General features: G+C 31.0%; 1 protein-coding gene across 1 annotated transcript in view; it reads right to left on the bottom strand.

Moving 5' to 3' along the window:
• dve (SATB1_N and homeodomain domain-containing protein dve) overlaps nt 1-13,692 on the bottom strand; it is a 249,674-nt gene extending 235,982 nt beyond the window's left edge. Inside the window, exon 1 of the mRNA XM_065512326.1 lies at nt 13,560-13,692. Within this exon, the coding sequence (XP_065368398.1) occupies nt 13,560-13,625 (66 nt within the window). The 5' untranslated portion in view covers nt 13,626-13,692. The remainder of the gene's footprint in view (nt 1-13,559) is intronic.
• Between the last annotated feature and the right edge of the window lie 7,142 nt (nt 13,693-20,834).

The following is a 20,834-nucleotide window of genomic DNA, read 5'->3' as shown; positions in this document are numbered from 1 at the left end:
TTTGTCAGTTTTCTGTTCTGTGTGTCGTCCCGTAGGTGATTATGAAATGATTAGGCGTGTTAATTTATTTTTTCAACACTTTTGTTAAACGAAATAGATTCCCAAATGATTTTCCGAAAATTATTTGTTTGTTGTGTGTTTTTTATGTTTAATTTTTTTATTTTTTTTCGTGAAATGATTTATAAAATGGTTATAAAACGAAAAATGGATATAAATTATATTTTAATACAAAATATTGTTGAAAACAAGTGGATAAAGAAATATGTTTGTTGGAAAGGTGGCTGGGATATAATTTATAAAGATATTGGGGGAATTTGAAAGGTAAAACTATGTTTGTTTAGCAAGATAGAAGAAGTTGTCGGTAATAAAACTAATGGACATAAATGCTGCAGATATTATGCATCCGAGCATTAAAATATATCAATTAATGTAAGGAAGAGTTAATTATAAATTTATGTATCAAAATAATTTTGCTCCAGGAACTTTGACACACTTTGTGCAGCTCTAAATTTAAAGATTTGCAAATTTGTCTACAAACTATTGACAATGATTGTTTCTGGAAATTATAGTTTTGTGATGTGTTTAATGTAGAACTCTTTAGTATAATAATAACTGTAGGTGTGTTAACTTATCTTATTTTATTTTAAATTGTTATTTTATTTTTAGTCATAATAAAAAAATATAAATTAAAAAGTTCTTAAAATAAAATTTTTGGCAGATTTGCTTTATACTAACGTGCCTGCTTTAACTTCTTAACTTTTCTTTAAACTGTAAATTCAGTAACTTTTTTGTTTTAACTCGCTAGAACCCTGAAAGAAAATCTGTATAATAAATTTAAATTTTTAAACCCAAAATATCACACCATTTTGGGGATTTACCAGCTACAACGGGAGTAAAATATTTATGTTCGTGATTAAAACTCAATAGAAAATGTTTGTAAAAAATTCAATAAATATATCAGTAGCATTAACTTTGTAGACTTTTGACGTGCCGCCAAAAATTTTGTGTTATCAATTAAAACCCAAAACATTTTACGATTTATCAGTTGATATTTTGTTAAAGTTTTTGTATTTTAATGTTAATTCTGAGATAGGGTAAGTAATTAGCTAATCATGATATAAATTTATATACAAATACTTGGCATAGAAGGGGGAATCTAATGATCTAACCGAACTGAAGCAATTGGAAAATTCTGAAAAATGTAACCGACATTTTAATATTAAAATGATTTATATACATAGTACAAGAGTTTTGGGTACAAATAACTGGTAAATGGTACTGAAAGCTGCATTCCTCCTTTATCCTACTTTAAAACACCAGAATATTTTTACAATATCGTATCACTTGTAGAGGTTAAATCAAACATATTATAAATTTTCATTTAAATATGATCGATCATGGGCATATTGCAAAAAAATATTTGTACAGTTTTTAATTTACAAGGTAAATTTTTTGGAAAAAGTTTAATAACTTTTGCAAATATAAACCGATTTTAACAAGTAATCTGCTGTTTTTTTCTATATAAAATTTTCTTTAAAACAAAAATAGGTTTTCATAAAAAGAAATAATTGTTGGAAATTTGAAATTTACAAAAAAATTAAAAAAATGGGAAAGTTTTTATCAAAATTTACCTAATTTCTTGGAATCTACATTTTATGCATATATTTTATGAAGGTTTAATGCTTTCCATAACACGGTGCTACGATGGAAAATAACTTGGAAAACGACCTAGCGTAGGTTATAGGGCTTGCTGAGTACATTAGAATTGTATCTTGTAAATTTCCAAAACACCCTCAAATTCAGAAATTATTCTGAAAAAACCGTTTTCAGTTATGTCCGTGAACTGATCGATTTATAACTCAGTCAGTCTCTGTCCGACTTTAAATTTTTTAACCGGGTTAAAAAGAAAATTTATTGCGCTTTAAAATGACGTGCATTGTTTGATACATTTGTTAGTTATAAGTATTGTTTTTGTTAAGAATATCTAAAAGAAAAACAAAATTTATTAACTGTTTTGATTTTAATCGCTTTTCATTGCTTGTTTTGATACGGAAGCTTATACAAATTTATACCAATGTATTAAGGAAATTTAGTTCTTAACAAACCATCGTTTTAATAATTCAAATCGGATGAAAATTGTAAAAGTTATTCAACTTTTCATTAACACCTTTTTTAGTATTTTCGCCCCCAGACCATATGAATAAAAAAAAACAAAAAACTATAAAAAAAATGTTTTCTACAATTTTTAATTTACAAGGTAAATTTTGTGGAACTTTTTTGAAATAACTTTTAATAACATTTGCAAGTAAAAACCGATTTTCACAACTAATATCTCGTTTTTGTCTACATAAAATTGTCTTTAAACAAAATTTTAATTGTTGAATTTGAAAAATTAGGAAAATAATAAAAAAGAAAGCCAAACTATTTATAAAAACTTAAACAATTTCTAGGATATAGATCTTATGCATACATTTTATGAAAGCTTAATTCTTTACCTAACTATAATTGTTTAAAATTTTGAAATCGGTCTAAAAATGTGTGAGTTAGAGGTACTAAAGTACTACGAACTACCCTAAAACAGTTTTTTCAAAATAACTAAAAATCAAAATCTTTGAAAACGGTTTTAGAATGTCCTCACCTAGGCCTACAACCTCCACTAGGTAGCTTTTCAAGTTCTGACAAAAAATGTCATTTTGTAGCAGAGTGTAATTGTTTAAAATTTTGAAATCGGTCTACAAATTTGTGAGTTAGAGACATTAAAGTACTACGACCAACCCAAAAATAGTTTTTCCAAAATAACTCAAAATTTTGTGGGTGTTTCAAAATCTCACCTAAATCTCATGACCCCCATTAGGTCAATAGATAATTTTCGTAATTGAAACACAAAAAATAACAAAAATGTGTTTTCAATTACGAAAATTATTCAATAATTTTTTTATTTGAAATTCAACCAATAACGAAAATTGTATATTCAATTGTCAAAATAATCAAATTCAATAGAAAATATCAAGAAATTTTGTTTTTGAGCAAATGAATACTTGATTTAATTATGAAATAATTGAAACCAGTTCAATATGTGACAAATATTTGAATTGAAACGGTTTAAGAAATAGTTTTTTCTGTGTAGTTAAGGTCTATTCAAAAATATTTTTTTTGTATGGCAAAATATATTTAAATTTTCAATAATCCTTAACTATGTTTAAAATTTCTATGAGTTTCACATCCTAAGAAACATTATTTTTAAATAATTTTAACAAATTTGAGTCCAAAAACAAAATTTCCTCGAAATTAAAAACTATTTCTGGTGAAAAATAGGTGTAAAAATCGATTTCGCTATCTTGAGGGGTCGCAAATAAAAAATGTGGTAATTACAAACGGAATGACAAATTCGTTCTTTTGTTGCTTATATCTCAGCAATTTATGGAGTGATTCTTCCCAAAATCTAGTTAATATATCTGATATATTGATGTCACATGTCGCTAACCAAAAAATGTAAGAGTGATATATTCGGGTGTGAGGAGTCTTATGTACATACAATTCGGTAAGAGGATTTTATATATATGGGGAATATTTACGACGATTTTTAACTTCAAAACGATGTTTATAAATTATTTATGCATATTTAAAAAAATTTCAGAAGTAGTCCTTATATGAGATCTATGATGAATTATGGGCCGATCTTCATAAAATTAGGTTCATCAATTGATTGATTTTTTTTTCTTTACAAACCATCTCCTGAAAATTTCGAATCGAAAAAAAATACGCCAAATTGTTACAGCCGTTCTCACATGATACCATGACCGTTTAATTTTTATATATATAGATGAATTTATGGTATTATGCATGCGCATTAAACAAAACATAATTTTGAATAATGTTACAGACTTCTGGTTCCATTTAACTCATTTTTGGACATTAAAACTGAAAACCCATGTCAGTTACCAGTTTTTCCAAAAAAAAAATTTTTTTTTTCAATTTATTTTTATATTTTACGGAATTATGGCAATTATAGTAATCATTTGTGGAAAGACATAACCTTTGACTCAGCACGATGATTTACCCGTTTTTTATGAAAAAATTTAGTTACCCAGTTTTTCCAAAAACAAACTGAAATCAAGTCGGAAAAAGCTCAAGAGAAGGTTTATTCAGGAATTCGACAAAAGACTAAATATGTTTCCGGTTGATGAACATTTGAACACTGCATAATTTTAAAATGTTATCAGCAGGGAAACCAAAATATGCAAATGCATGTTTTTTCTGGTGAGTCTAATGAGCACATGGATAAGATATTTACACGTTTCAGAAATATTTAAGAATTTTGGCATCGATTTGTTAGTGCATATTTTTGCATATATTTGTTTTAAGAGCATACTTATGTCATATTTTTGCGTTTTTAGAGCATATTTTACCTTTTAATAGCATATTTTGACTTTATTAATTTTGTCTTACTTATTTTTCGCTGTTCTGTTACAGGTTTTTACTTCATTTGTTTAAAATTCAAAATTGAAAAATAGATGGCTTTTTTTTAATATAAAATAAGCACCATTTTCATAATAGCGCCATCTAAATATCAAATTTTAGTTCTAATTCAAACTTAACCGTTCTAAGTGTTAAAGAAATATTGTCTTTTAAATTTCCTCCTGTAACATCAGTTGATGTCGAAAGAACATTTTCTATGTATAAAAATGTTTTCAGATCCAATAGACAGCGATTTTTATTTGAAAATTTAAGTCAATATTTTGTAATTTATTGCAATAGTAACCTTAATTGAAGATGTGACTTTATATTTATATAAAATATCATCAAAAAATACCTTTCGAGGCCTTTTCATAGCTTAAGTTCCTATTGTTATACCCTACACCACCATAGTGGGGAGGGTATTATGCATTTGTGCAGATGTTTGTAATGCCCAAAAATATTAGTATAATACCCACCTTAAGGTATACCGAGCGACTTAGAATCACTTTCTGAGACGATTAAACGATGTCCGTCTGGTTGGCTGGCTGTCCATGTAAACCTTGTGCGCAGAGTATAGGTCGCAATTTTGAAGATATTTCGATCATGTTTGGTACATATTACTTTTAAGGACCAAGCCCATTGAAACTTTCTAAAATCGGTCCATTATTTCACCTAGCTCTCATACAAATGTCCTCTCGAAATTGGACTTTATCGGTCATAAATGTTTAATTTATCTATGTTTCTACACAAATTTCGCTCCAAATAAGTTTTATATGTACAAAATTCATGTCACCAAATTTTGTTACGGTTTTGGATCGGTCCATAATTAGTCATAGCTCCCATATAGACCCGCTTCCGAAAATCACTTTAACATGCATAAATCTCTTAAAAATGTTGGTATATACACAAAATTCAACATAAATAACTTACATATAGACATAAATCACACGACCTAATTTCATGGTGATCGGTCCATAATTGGTCATAGCTCCCATATAAGGCCCACTTCCGAAAATCACTCACGAATATAAATTATTTATATTTTAAAAGAAAAATATTTTTACTCATTTACTTGATGTATGTTTTATTATATTTTTTTGTTATACTTGTTTTAGTTCATGTTAATTTTGTTTATTTTTTAAATAAAAGTATATTTTTTGGTTAAAAATTATGTAAAAGTTTGTTTTTTTATGAGCATATTTTTTAAATTTTAAGAGCATATTTTAAAGTTTTTTCTGCATATTTAAAGCGCTTAAAACACTTTTTTTAGAGCATATTTCCGGTTTCCCTGGTTATCAGTATTGAATATCGTATTGCGTTAAACATCGAATATGTTTAATTTCTAAGTTTAATTTAAAAATAAAGAAATTTGATTTGTTTTTATTTATAAATTTTCTTAATTTTGTAAAAAATAAAAAAAAAAAATCACAAATTGACCACCATTAATTAGAGGGCCCTACGTAAGGGGTCGCCATTGATTTTTATCCAACATTTTTGATTCGTTTCGTTACTCTGCATAGTTTTCGAGATATAGGTTATGTTCCTAAATGTTTTATTTTATTACTCGGAAAGATTTCGGGTGTTTGGCGAATTTGTTCTATTTCGCTCTTTCTCTCTTAATTTTCGAAACAACGTCGTTTTAAACTTCTAATTTTTCTATTTTTATACGAAAGTATGCAGTTACCTTGTGTTTTTAAAAAATAATTTTTAAATGAGAAATTATATCAATTTTTCACTTTCTATTTTTGGTGTTATCTCAATTTTCGCAAAAAGTGGAGTTACCTAGTTTTACCATACGGCCACTGAAATAAAGCCTGATAGATATTGGCATCTTTTTTTTTGTACACTAAACATTTTTTTCAGTGTAATTCTCATTAGCTCACCAACACAACTACAGTTTTAGCTTTAGGCATCTCTGGTCTACGACAAATTTTTCGAAAACCTGTGTTTCTGTTTAATTCGAACCTTACTTAAATTGTGTGATACCATTTTTAAGGAAGCTTCGGAAAACTTATTTCAACCAGCCTAACCTAGTTATCAGAATTACATCCAAAACTCATAAAACGGTTTAGTTAAATATCCGATGGATCAGAAAATGGATAAATTCATTTAATTTCTCAATATGGTACACAGAGAAAACAGATTCGTTGTGGCAACCGAATTTGGTTACTAAGGAAATGAATCGGTTATATACACAGATGTTTACATAGGTTCTTGAAACAGAATGTCTAGAACCAAAGTTGAGTTGGTTCCCTCTATTCTAGACACAACTAGAATATTCAGTCACAAAGACTGAATCGTTCGATTGGCAACAAATGTGGTTGTCACAATGAATCTCCAAAGAAAACCACCACTCTTCCATATCACAATTCTTCAAACACTCCTTGTATGTTATAACCGCAAGTTTTGACAGTTTTATTTAAGCTCACATTTAAAATACCAAAAAAAAATATATAACGAAATAATGCTTTAAAACAAGATTAAGATAAGCAAAATTATCACTACTTTATGTTTTATTTTTGTTTTGTTTGGTTCTTACATTTAATTATAAAGAATTTAATAAATTCGTCCAAATACGTGAATATAAATAAATAAAAAATATTTTGCTATTGACTATAAATGGCGTAAGTGCGTGTGTGCGTAGCTTTGTATGTATATCAATTATAAAACGTTTAATTTTATTATTGTGATAATATGTTAAATTAACTACAAAAAAAACATTAATATTTTTTCATATTTATACGACATTCTCTATTCATGTACGAATACGAGTGAAACACCAAAAATACCCTAAATATCTTATAGATAAGGTTTGGTTTGGTTTAGTTTTAAAAACAAAACTATGTGACTCCGTTGGTGTCGCTGTTGCTGTTGTTGTTATTACTTGTGGTAAATATGAATAGATACAATGTCATATAATTAAATACACTTAATCATTCGCACTCACACATTTAAACTTAAATATATTTTAAACAAATTTCTGTTAACTACTTTTTTTTCGGCTGACTAATAAATTAACGAATTAATCTATTGTGATAAAGTGATTAAGCTTTTTAAATTTTATCTGACAAATTTAACAAAAAAAAAACTATTTTTATGGCGTGGCTTTTCAGTGTTTAGTTTAAAGCAGAAATTTTTGTTTGTTTTTAATGGACGAACAAGTAGTGGTCAATAAATGAGCCAGTTGAAATTTTGTTGAAATGAAATTCCATAAACCGTCGGCATAATTACAAATGGATTTTGTTAATATTAGGCGCAGAGTAAATGATTTTCTTTAATTCATTCTTTGTTTTGGAATAATTTTTTGTGAAATTTTTATTTGGTATTTATAAAATAGAATAAAATGTTTGGTATTTAGCATAAAATTTAATATCTTTCGGAAAGAATCCCAAACTTTTGAGTCTAAATCTGGTAAACAAGATTAATAATTATAACTCTGATAAAAATTTAAAAACTTAGATATTTATGCTGAATATTTCAACAAAATTTCGCTGAATTGTTAAGTTTAATTAATACAAAATGATGTTTGTAATAGAGGTGAGAAAATAATCTCCCAGTATATTTGAAAGGGAAACAATAGCGATTATTGATGGATACTCTTGACTAAGACACTTGTTGCTCAAACGCTGTTCTAATAAGGATTTTATAAGTTTTATTCTAAACAATTATTTTGTTCAATTTGAGACACAATGTGAGAGGAAAAGATTTTTCTGAATTTGAGGTACGAGAAATTGCAAGAAAATTAAGTCGTTCCTTTGGTATAGTACAAAATTATTTCAAAGATTACAAACATTACGTTAAAAACAAAAATTCTGGTCGACCAAAGTTTTTTTGTGGCTGAAATTCGTAAAGTTTAAAGAAGCGCTTCAAACACTAAAATAAAATTGGGTTTAAATGCGTCAATATTACAGTCTAGAGAGCCATTAATGAACATTGCATAAACTAAATTAATTGCACTTAATCCATGAAAATGCGAATCAAGGGTTTAGAGACAAAGCTATATTAAATTTTAACGGTCCAGATGCTTTTAGCGACTTCTGGTAAGATTTAAAAAATTGAACCATTTATTATTAATAGAGAATTTTAGGTGGCATTTCTCTAACGCATCACGCTTAGTTCAAGTGGAACCATAAAGATATGGGTTCCTACAACTAGAATGAACAGTTTGGAGTTTCAGGAGTGCTCTCAAATAATATTGGAAGAACATCGCGAAAAAATCAATTAAGACCTGATTTGTGCAACATGGATTGTCTGCTATGGTGTCGCCGGTACGTTTGCCAGATCTTAATGCCATAGAGAACATACGAGGACTGTAATGAAAACCATTAGTGCAATTCGGTTAAAGAGCTGAAAGTTAAAATATTGATAGATTGCCGAGATTTAAGGCCAAGAATGGATACTCAATGTAACAACAAAGAAAATGTAGATTTTTGGGAATTTTTGATTCATATGATGGAAGTTTTGCTTTGCTCCTTTAATTTAAAAAAGAAAGTGCCGCTGAAGAACACCGAAGCTTATGGTGAATGTATTTCATCGGTTTCAATGTGAGAGAGATGGTTTGTGCGTTTCAGAAGTGGAGATTTTGACACGGAAGGCTCCCAGGCCAGCCAAACAAATTTGAAGACCAAGAACTAGAGGCACTACTCCATGAATATTGTTGTGAAACTCAACAAGAGCTTGCAAAATCATTGGGAGCTACTCAAGCAGCAATTTTAAAATGTTCGCAAGCAGCAGAATTTATTCAAAAGCAGGGAAATTGGGTACCATGCGAATTAAAGCTTAGTAACCTTGAAAGACGATTTCCTACGTCTGAAATGCTCCTTGAACACTATAAAGAAAATATTTTTTGCACCGAGTCATTACTTGCGATGGAAACTGGATCCAATTCGATAACCCGAATTCGATAACCCGAATCGACAACAAAGCCAAATACTCATGGCGCTAAGGTAATGCTCTGTATTTGGAGGGAATAAAAGGGTGCTATATATTACGGGCAGCTCAAATCTGGCCAGAACAATACAGGAAACCTATACCGAACGCAACTGATTCATTTGAAGCGAGCATTGGCCGAAAAACGTCCAGAATAAATGGTCTGACATGAAACCGTAATATTTCTTTGCGACAACGCTAAGCCAGATGTTGCAATAACTAGTTAGAAAGTAAATGTTGGGAAGTTTTGCTTACCCGCCTTATAGTCTAGACCTTTCCCATTCGACTACTATTTGTTTCGATCGATGCAGAATGATCTCTCTGGGATACGCTTCACTTCAGAACACAGTATCTGAAATGAGCTTGATTCATTCTTGGCCTCAAAAGATGAGCAGTTCTTATGGCTCGGAATCCATATGTTGCCAGGAAGATGGGAAAAAAGTCATATTTAACTTTCTGTAAATTTATATTGTACAAATGCTTCAAAATAAAAGACTGGATGATGACCCGAATTTCATAGTAAACATTAATGCATGGATGGTAAGTTAGTACTTCGAGTCTTCTGAATGTGAATCGCCGAACGCTTCCAATATATTGTATTGTCCAATGAATATTGTATTTCAAAACAAAAGTTTTAACGATGACCCACTTTGTGAAAGTCACAATTAAATATTTGAATTGCAGAAAATAAAGTTTATGCTAAAATTTATATAATTTTTTTTTTGAAAGTATGCCTTATATTGGAGCTATGAACAGTTATAGACCGTGTGAGATATGTATATATGAATCTTATTTCTGTTGAATTTTATGTGAATACCAACATTTTTAAGAGGTTTATTCTCGCTTAAGTGGTGTTAGGAAGCGGGCTTTATATCTAAGTTATGACCAATTACAGACCAATCGTCATGAAATTAGGACGTGTTATTTTCATTTATATGGAATTTATTTCTGTTGAATTTTAAATTATTTTCGGAAGTGGGATTTATATGGGTCAATTATGGATTATGCTCAATTATGGAAAATTTATGTGCTAAATTTGATTGAAATATCTTAAAAATTGCGATATGTACATTGCGCACAAAACGTACATGGACTGCCAGCCAGACTGACGAACGGACGTACAGAAAGTGATTATGAGTTGTCGATATACTATAAGGTTAATGTTGGGCTAATATTTGTGGCCACTACAAACATCAGCTCAAACGCAATATACCCTCCCCACTATAATGCTGTAAGTTTTAATAAAAGAAAGATAGATTTGAAGGGGTGTACACTATTGAAGTACACTTCCACTCGAAGATCCATAGGATCAATTGTGATACCCTTTAGAAATATTGGAGAGAAAAAGAAAGAAGTCAGGTGACATAAAATAAATAAAGTGAAAAACCCAGTCCAAAGAAAAATAAGAAAAAAAGGACAGGATATAAATATAGAATGGAATTCATAGAGTCCCGTTACCTAGAAACAGCCAGCCTATTAACCTGATAAAGCCTAAGATATTTCCTAGATCATATCTAGTTATATCCCCCAGTTCATAGTGGAATTTCTCCCCTTGCCATTTTTGCCTGAGACCGTGTAGTCTAGGACAGTTACACAGAAAATGTTCCACTGTTGCTAGTTCGTCAATGTCCTCGCATAACCTATAGAAGTCCTGTTCGCCCATATCCCATTTACCAATGAAGGCTCCAATTGAACAGTGCTCGGTTATCAGTCCTACTAAAGACCTGAGACTTTTCCTATCCAACCCAATTAGTATTCTGGCTGCCTTAGCATCCAAATTTTGCCAAATAGCCCTGGATACTAAGAAAACACCAGGATTGTTTCGTATAATAAAGGAAAAACTATGAAATTCTGAAAGCGATGGATGAATTATTGAATAATATCGAAAAGGAAAGCTATATGAAGTCATTGTTTTATTTAATTTAGATTAATTTCATATATCGAGGACCTATATTCAAAACCCTCTATCTTAAAAAACACAACTTTTCAGGAGATCCAAACAACTGTTTTTTCGCGTATTAGATACATGAGTTATTAAAATTCGGTATTCTATATATAATTAGTTTTTAAAATTTCTCGTTATTGGGGCATTTATGATAGATAGAGGGTTTTGCTTCTCAAAAATATTCAATGTGTATGTATAAAATGATCAGATAGAGGGTTTTGCATTTTAATGCATATAATTTCTTTTATACAACATAAGGTAAAACAAGTAAGAAAGTATAGTGGGTCAAGCCCGACGATATTATACCCTATATCACTCGCCATAAAATTAGGTGGCATGACTTCCGTATACATGAAACCTATTTGTGTAGAATTTTATTTGAATACCAATATTTTTAAGATATCTATTCTCATTAAAATTATATTCGGAAGTGGGCATTATATGGGAGTTATGACTAATTATGGACCGACTTTTGTATATATATAAATTATTTGTATAGAATTTTATTGCAATACCAACATTTTTAAGAGATTAATGCATGTTAAAGTGATTTTCGGAAGTGGGTCTATATGACAGCTATGACTAATTGTAGACGGATCATCACAAAATTTTGTGGGGCGAGTTCGGCTTATATGAAACTTATTTCTGCTGAATTTGGTTTGGATATCTATATAATTAAGATATTTATGAGAATTTGACTATTTTCAGATATGGCAATCGTATGGAGGCTAGGAGAAATAACGGGCTGATTCTAGGAAGATTCTAGGAAGATCTTGTACCAAATTGTGTCGAATTATCATTGAAATTGCGACCTGTTGTTTGATTCCAAGGTTTACATGAACGGAACATCGCTTAATCGACGCAGAAAGTAATCCTGAGCAGATTGGTATACTTTAAGGTTGATGTGGGGGCAATATTTCTACATATTACAAACATCAGCAGGTTATAAAAATAAACAATGTTAAACAAAAAGTTATAGAAACATTTTTGTTTGCTTTTTAAATTTTTTTTTGAGTTTTGGTGTAAATTATCGTAAAAGTAATAGTATTCCGATGGTATTACTTCTTTCACTTATTAGTCTGAATGGATAGTGGACCAGAATATATAGGTTTTGGTTCAATATATCCTGCAAAAGGTTGAATACGAACAGGCAGATCAATATGATCTGTATCAAAATTTAATTTATATTTTATGCTATCATCTGGAAGATATAAAAGATATCTTAAATTAGACATAGTAGGATCGTTGTTTACTCGTCCTGGTCTAATGGAAGAAAAAAACATAATTTTATCATCATTGTAATTATTAAAGAAATCACAATTTATATATTCAGCATAAAACTGCGTTTTTACGATCTCAAATAAAACAGCAAAAAAATATGTTTGCTATGAAATTCATAACATAGGTGAGGGCTGTTTTACTGAATATTTAACCATCAAAAAGTCATTTTCGCGAAAATAAAAGATAGAGGAGTTTGAATATAGGCCCTCAATATACAAAATTTCGATAAAAATTATATGTTTACATATTTTTCAATAGCACTAACGACATTTTTGAAGTTACGGTATTTTGGATTATATCGGTTTTGGTATTTTAGAAGTAACGGTAATTGCCGTTATTACAGTAACGATAGTTTAGTGGTGACGCTTACGGTAACCTTTAAAAACACAAAATTTTGATTTTTAGATCAATACTTCAAACTCAAAAAGTTATCAAATTTTAATCATCTAATCAGTAATTACAACATAAAAGCTGCAAAAATAGTCCTTAAAATATTTCCTCTTCTCTAATTCAATTTTCATTGGAAACTGTGATACAACTCAAGGTTATAGAATTCTATTAGCAGTTTTATTATTTTAAAGTGTGTAAAAAATTCCTAAATTAAGATCCAATTAAATTTAATAAGCATATGAATATTTTTTTTTAGCTTCACTAAATTTCAATTTATTTTTCAGCTATTCAATAAGAAATATTTAAAATTTAATTAAAAAATTTAATAAACAAAATTCAATTTACATTGTACTCTGCAGTTAATCAAAAAGGACAAATTTTTGCACATGTCAATTTGTCTTTTATATTATTCAGCAGGTTCTCTCTGTATTGTAGCCAATATAAATTGTTTATGAAAATTTTTGATGGCCAATAATTAACACCTCAAGATAAAATGTCAGTGTGGTTTTCTTTTTAGGTTTATTTGTGGCAATTTGCTTTAGTAGTTGTAACATACCTGTTGTCCGGCATTGGCGGCAACCCAAGCTTCGGCGAATGTCTCCATAGCACTTTGAAAATCCATGACGATTTGAATACACTGTCAATCACTTAAACACTTCAACACTAGTTTACTTTTCAATTATTTTCTTTTGAATATGTATTAATTTTAATTACAAGTTTTGGCAACAAATAAAACGAATGGGAACACAGTTTAAATTAAATTAAAAATGAAAAATACTTTTTGTAAAGTGTTGAGTAAATTAAATGTTAGCATTATTTTTTTTGAAACACATTTGTTGTAAAGAAAATCTAATTAATTTTTTTTGTTTGAATATTTTTATTTTTTTTCTTTGTTTGTAATGGATTTTAACGATTTAATGTAATTAAAGGATTTGTTACAGTGTTTTTAACACACGCGGTTGTGGTTGATAAAATGTTTGATTGTTTGCCTGACTACTGACGCGACTTCATTAGTGGCGCGGTAAGTAACCAAAAGGTCTGTTGACAAATATTTGCAGTTTAGGCCTTAAAAGATTGCAAAACAATCATAAAACTTTGCCAGTCATAAACTTGGTTTAGGTAGCTGCTGCAGTATTAGTTGTAGTTTTTAATGATTGCTGTAGTTGTAGGTGTAACCAATTAGTCAGGATGATGATTAGAACCTGGCAAATTTTTTGTTTGTTTGTTTTTTCTTCTTGCAAACCATAAGAATTCCAATTTGGGCTGTAAGGCAAGTTGTTAGTTTTCTTTAGCACAGCAGGCAGGTAGTTAAATATGATATTTTTGTTTAAATTGTTGTTGTTTTTTGTTTAGTTAAATGATCATTGCTTATGGCTAATTGTCAGAATTGTGACAGCTGCTGCTGTTATGAGTTCTTTTTTTCACATTTACGTTTCGTTCTTGTTGTTTAGTGTCTGTCAAATACAGGTGACACTAGAATAAACACGTTCTCAAACATTAAAAAACTACAAGCCGCCAGGGTGAATTCAGTAAACAACAACAAGAAAATATCTATAAAATTGTCATTAGCACAAACACTAGTGAATGACTTCCTTCAAAACTTTTCGTATTTAAATTCAACGCGCCAAAATTATTATTATTTTTTTTTAATTTCAAATTGCTTTAATTTGGCTTTAACAGAAAAAAAACAATGAAAATAATTGTTTTAATTTTAACAGTAATTAATTAATTTAAAACATTCCGAAACATATAAAAACACAAACACACACACACGCGTTTAATTACGGGGAGGGTGAGCAAAAAGTGTTAGAAAATTTGTTATTGTTTGTGTCGCACTTGATCGAACGGGCGCCATACAATGACTGTTAACACGCAATGTCAACTACGTTATGATAAGCCAACAAATGGCTGCAAAGCATTTCAAATACATATGTATATAGTTTTGTTTTTTTGTCTTTAAGATCTTCTTTTTCATACTACAACTTATCAATTACAATTGTCATTATTAGTTTAAATCATTTAAATACAAATAAATAATATATTAAATATATGTGTTTGATTCCATATAAAAAAAAAACAATTAAAAATAGTTCTAGTTCAAATTGATTTTAAATGAAAAAAATTTGTGCAAACGCGCGTAACAACATGCTCACCTAACGCAAGTTGTCGCACAACTGATGTTTTACTCTATTCGCATACCAATGTATTGTGTATGTGCATGTGTGTGTGTTAGACTGTTTGTTTTATTGGTATTAGTGTTTATTTTTCTCTTTGTAGAATTATTTTACTCTTACTTAACCACTACCATTGTATTATTTTTCGATGTGTGTTTGACGTAAACACATTTTATTTTTGCCCACTTCCACTTTACATTTTTGGCCGGATTAAGGATTAAGTTTTATTTTACGAGAGTGTTGTGGCAGTTAATGGGAGTTAATTGGGTATTTAATGACTCCGCTGTTAAGAAAAGTAATAATTTCCTATATTTTACTCCTATCCGAGTAGTATTGTGCCGGATTTTATAATTTGTTTAAATAAAGTTTAATGGCCTTCATAATAATATCATAATTCCATTGGGTGTATGACTTAAAAATTCGAATTTTTCCTATTTTTTTGGAAACATTTGTACAATATAAATTTATTCAAAGTATTGGTCATTGTTAGCTATGATCTTTTCCCATTTTTCTGGCAACATATGGATTCCGAACCAGAAGAACTGCTCATCTTTTGAGGCCAAGAACGAATCAAGCCAATCTTGTATACTCTGTTCTGTAGTGAAGCGTATCCCAGAGATAGCGTTCGGTATCGATCGAAACAATTAGAAGTCAGAAGGAACACCGCCTGGAGTATAAGGCGGTGAGGTAAAACTTCCCAACCACTTCTTTTTAAATAGTTTTTAACAGGTAGCATTCTGGGCCTTTTTCGGCCAATGCTCGCGTCAATAGAATCAGTTGAGTTCGGGACAGGTTCCCGATGGTAGTCTGGCCAGATTTCAGCAGCTCATAATATATAGGATCCGTTTGCTCCCACCAAATGCAGAGCATTACCATGGATACTGAGATTTTGTGACGATTCGGCTGGTTGACCGGGCTTCATATACGATCTCTTACGCTTCGGGTTATCGTAATGTATCCATTTTTCGTCGCAAGTAATGATTCGGTGAAAAAATAATTTTCTTTCATAGCGTTCAAACATAATTTCGGACGTGCAAAATCATATTTCAAGGTCTCTCGGCTTCAATTCGTATGGTACCCAATTTTCGTGATTACGGATTAATTCTACTGCTCGGAAACGTTTTAAAATTGCTGCTTGAGTAGCTCCCAATGATTTTGCAAGCTCTTGTTGAGTTTGGCAACAATCTTCATGGAGTAATACCTTCAATTCTTGGTCTTCAAATCTTTTTGGCTTGTCTTCCGTGTCAAAATCACCACTTCTGAACCGTACAAGCCATCTCTCCCAATTAGAAACCGATGAAACACATTCATCATACGTTTTGGTGAGCAATCGGTGTGCTTCAGTTGCATTTTTTTTTTCAAATTAAAGAAGTAAATCAAGACTCCCGCATATGACGAATAGTTTGCACAAAATCCGACAATTTCGAAGTAAAAATCTTGGATGTTTACACTATAATGTTCAATGCCTAAGTGAGTACAAATGAGAGATATGTACCCTTCGAAATAAAATATAAGTTATTAAAACAAACGCGTTCAAAAGATACGCCACCTATTGTAAATCCCGTAGTTTTAAGTCATATACTCATTACTTTGGTATCCATTTCTTCCGTGGTGTAACTTGGATCCACCATATTGAATCATATGAAACTAAAATCTACTTAAAATCTACCTTAGCCCTAGACTTGGACTACCTGGTTCTCTTGTGTAAGCCTATTATTGCATCCAACTATGGTGAGCAACCCTTTCATCAATCATTGAAAAACTGCAGAGAAAATAATCAAGGCTCTTGAGAATAATTGTTGACGTTCCATGGTACATTAGAAATATTAAATACATGGTTAATATTAGAAATATTAAATACATGGTTAATATTAGAAATATTAAATACATGGTAAAACTATTGAATCATCCAAATTCCGTTGCAAGAACTTTGACTCCTAAGAAGAGTGGTAACTTTGGAATTAACCAGATGATGGTTAGCAATAACAATGTTATTTGTATTTTAGGTTAAGATTTTAATACTAATGTAAATTTCAAAAAAGAAAGCTTCTGCTAAGAACATAAAAATCTATATGTATGTATATTTGGAAATTCGCTTTCCTTGTTAAACAAATATTATCAACAGTAATCTGGATCTGTTCCATTCTAATATGATCCCATCATTCGTTGGATATTAAAATGTCAGATTAAGGCTGGGTATTAGGTTTGGTTATGTTAATACTCGGAAGCCCTTTTACAATCTTAAGCAATTTTAAAAATGAATGTGAATTAGGAAGACATCCACAAGAATTTGTGAGTCTTGAGGCGACCGGTACATATGTCAAATTTGACTAGATCCATGAGTGAAATATCTTTAAAGCAATCCATTACATGAAAGACGGCTATTCCGATATATCTTAGTCTACCTTTCTGTAGAGTAGAGCAGCCGAATATTCCTCTTTCTTAGTCCAGACAACTTCTGCAATAGTTGTTACGTTGGTAAACTATAAATGCTGACATATGGCAAATCAATAGATATCATCCCATATTAACTTGACAAGGTGTTGAGTATAACCTGTGCCAGGAAATAAATGCAATTAAGAAAACATTTCGAACTTATTACATTGCTTTCTTACGTTTCGATATTTAATTCTTCGTACGGATCTATAGATGGTTTCAATTTCTACGTAGAAAACGGAGCAGACATCATGCAATCTACGATAAACCAAAAAGCCCAGATAATCACAGACTATTCCCGAGTTAATTCCAGTTTCCCTATTTGAACCGTCGGTGTGAACTGATATCTCATCACCCTGGACGAAAAAGTCTGTTGCTCATCATTGCGTCGGTATTCTGACCTTATGGTTCTATCGAAATCCGATGTAGGTACCATGTATTCCGTCTGCTACTCCAATACTAGCATATCCACATTTGTAGGAGATGTCTAATATGGTGAGTCTTAGAAACGTCTTAGCGGTACTGCATTCGATGTGGATATAAAGGAGAGATGTGTTTTAGTGTCCACCCCTCTACAGTAGACAACTGAACCATAGGTTACAATAGGTCTTATGACTGTTGTGAACATCCAGTGTACAATATATATTTTTTTTTTAAACAAACACAAACTGCGAAGCGTTTTGATTGTCTGCAGATACACCCAGAGTCTCTGACGGGAATCGAACCCGCAACCCTCAGATTAATAGTCTAGTACACTATCGACTGGTCCATCGGGGCACCCCATGATTTGCGAAGCATTTATCCAAAGATTTTCTTACAAGTATTGTATAAAACGCATATATAGCATCTTTCGCATTTGACTATTTTTCATTGACCCATGATTTCAGTACGACAAAGACTGATTCCATTAGATCAGTTATCGATGGAAGAAACATTCCTTTAATAAAAAATTTATCAATATATACGACTATTTTTGTAACCGTGCCACTGAGCTTCAAATGGATTTTCAGTGCCGACAAGGTGCTACAAAAACTGAAAAATAACTCATTCTCCGAACACAAATTTCCTTCTCTATTCGGCAATTCGACAACTGCGGAAGGGACACTATATCATGAAAATATGTCATAGTATATTTTATCAGATTCCAGACTATCCCCCAATGAATTCTTATTCTAAACAGAGCCCTCATTATCATCAGCAGTTTCTCTTTTTCGATACAGCTTTGCCTAAAAATACCATACGGTTGTATTAGGAATCCAGGAGCACCGGAATCGTTAGATAGTAATTTTTGAAGACGTGATACTTCCATGGTACTTTATGTCTATCCGTAGAATCTTCCATAAATTCCATTTTTTCACTTCTGGTTGGTTAAAGCTGTGACGTCCCAGATCCAAGAATTTGGGTTCCGTTCCGTTTTCTCTCCTAAGTTGCTCTAGTATATGATTCCGCGATGGTTGCTTAAATGTCCTAGGTACCTGACGCTCCATACACGAATAGTAATAGGCCAGATAAAAAACTCTCTGTATCGTATAGATCCGATGTTCCGTCCAATCTTTCCACTGAATTTTTAGTCAGTATTAGGTATGCTGAGGCTAGAAAGAATATATTGTAGTTAACATTCATACCATTAATGTCCGAGATCCACCACAGAGTATGGTAGGCTTTAATATCACATTCTATGATGAGATCATGCAAACTTTTACCTCACTGGACTAGGTATTAGTAAAAATAACTAGTAGAGCCTGTATCATAGCTAACACAGTTTATTCCTTAGTGTAGTTTTCACATATCAAGAAATAAAATCCTTATCAAATTTCCATAGGTTGTACAGGAAGTTGTAAAGAGATATGGTTGATTCAGCTACGAATGCTACGAAATATCTGTAAACGATAAAGATATCAGATGATTCCCAATCGATTGCGTTGATGCTAGGAAACTTAACATTAATCAGTGTATTATATTTCATTAAATTTAATTTCGATAAGTAAATAATTATATCCGAGACACTGCCTTTTTAGGGTCAAGTTCCCTAAAAAGCCAGTGTCTCGGAAACAAATGTTTGCCCATGTTAAATTTTCGGTTTCTAAGTTACTACCATAGATATATGAAGTCGTGTTTCAAAAAGAAGAGAAGAAGAATTCTACATCATGGGTAGCTAGAAAAATGACTGGTTACTGGATGGAACCATCCAAACAATTCCTTGTCACAATAAAAGCTCTGGTTGTATATAAACTCCTAATCCTTGGATATGTATTAGGTACACACGCAATTATGTTTGAATGTGCTGTATATTTCCATTAGGAAGAAAATGATAACCCCGCTATTAATTCCACCATTTCGGAGGAAGAAATAAATTTTATTTTTTGCAATTTAATAGAATTATTTTATGGAAATACTCTCATTTATTTATTTTTTTAGTACTCAACAAATTACATTACATAAAGAGAAACTACACAGCCTTTTGTAAGTGAAGGAATTTTACTAAAGAGAAATTTTCATACAGTTACAGCTCACCGGTAGCAAATTGTAAATGTGTGCAACCAAAACAAAACTAATACATATGCATTAGTACAGAAGAGAATTAGTGATAGAAAAACTCTCCCTTATCAGTTTTTTGGCATAATAGAAGAGATGAAAAGGGAGCGCAAATGTTTCTTAGAGAGAAAAAGAGAGTAATTCTCTGACACTAACTAATACTATGACAAAGATTATGCATTTATGCAAATGTTGGCCAAAAACTCAATTGATTCGGTTATCAGAAACAACCCATTGTGAACCTGTTTTCTTTTACCAAAACATCTTTGTAGTAAACAAATATCAACCATTATTCGTAGAGCAACTTAATTTCAACTCTCAGAGATTTCGTTGTTTTAGCTGTTTGTTGAGTTTCACCAGCCCAAACAAAGAACAAAACGAAGTTGGGAAGTAAGAGGGAGAGCTAAGAAAAGGCATTATGGATTTTACAGTATTTTGGGAATTATATTAAACCAATACAACATTTGTGTCAAGTTGCTGTTCGTGTCTGGGTTTTGATGGTTTGAGTGGGTTGTGTCATGTCAACCACAAACCGAATAATACCATTACACTGTCATCTCCTATATGTAGCCTGCATAAGCACAGTGCTAAAGTGGTGGTATCAGTAGTAGAGCTGGTGGTGATAGGAGTAGTGGATGTAGTATCCATCCATGTTGAAAAGAGAGAGTGCGAGTGAAGCACAAAAC

The sequence above is a fragment of the Calliphora vicina genome, chromosome 5 (assembly GCF_958450345.1).
Source record: "Calliphora vicina chromosome 5, idCalVici1.1, whole genome shotgun sequence".
Taxonomy (NCBI): Eukaryota; Metazoa; Arthropoda; class Insecta; order Diptera; family Calliphoridae; genus Calliphora; species Calliphora vicina.
This window is presented reverse-complemented; position numbering and strand designations above follow the sequence as displayed.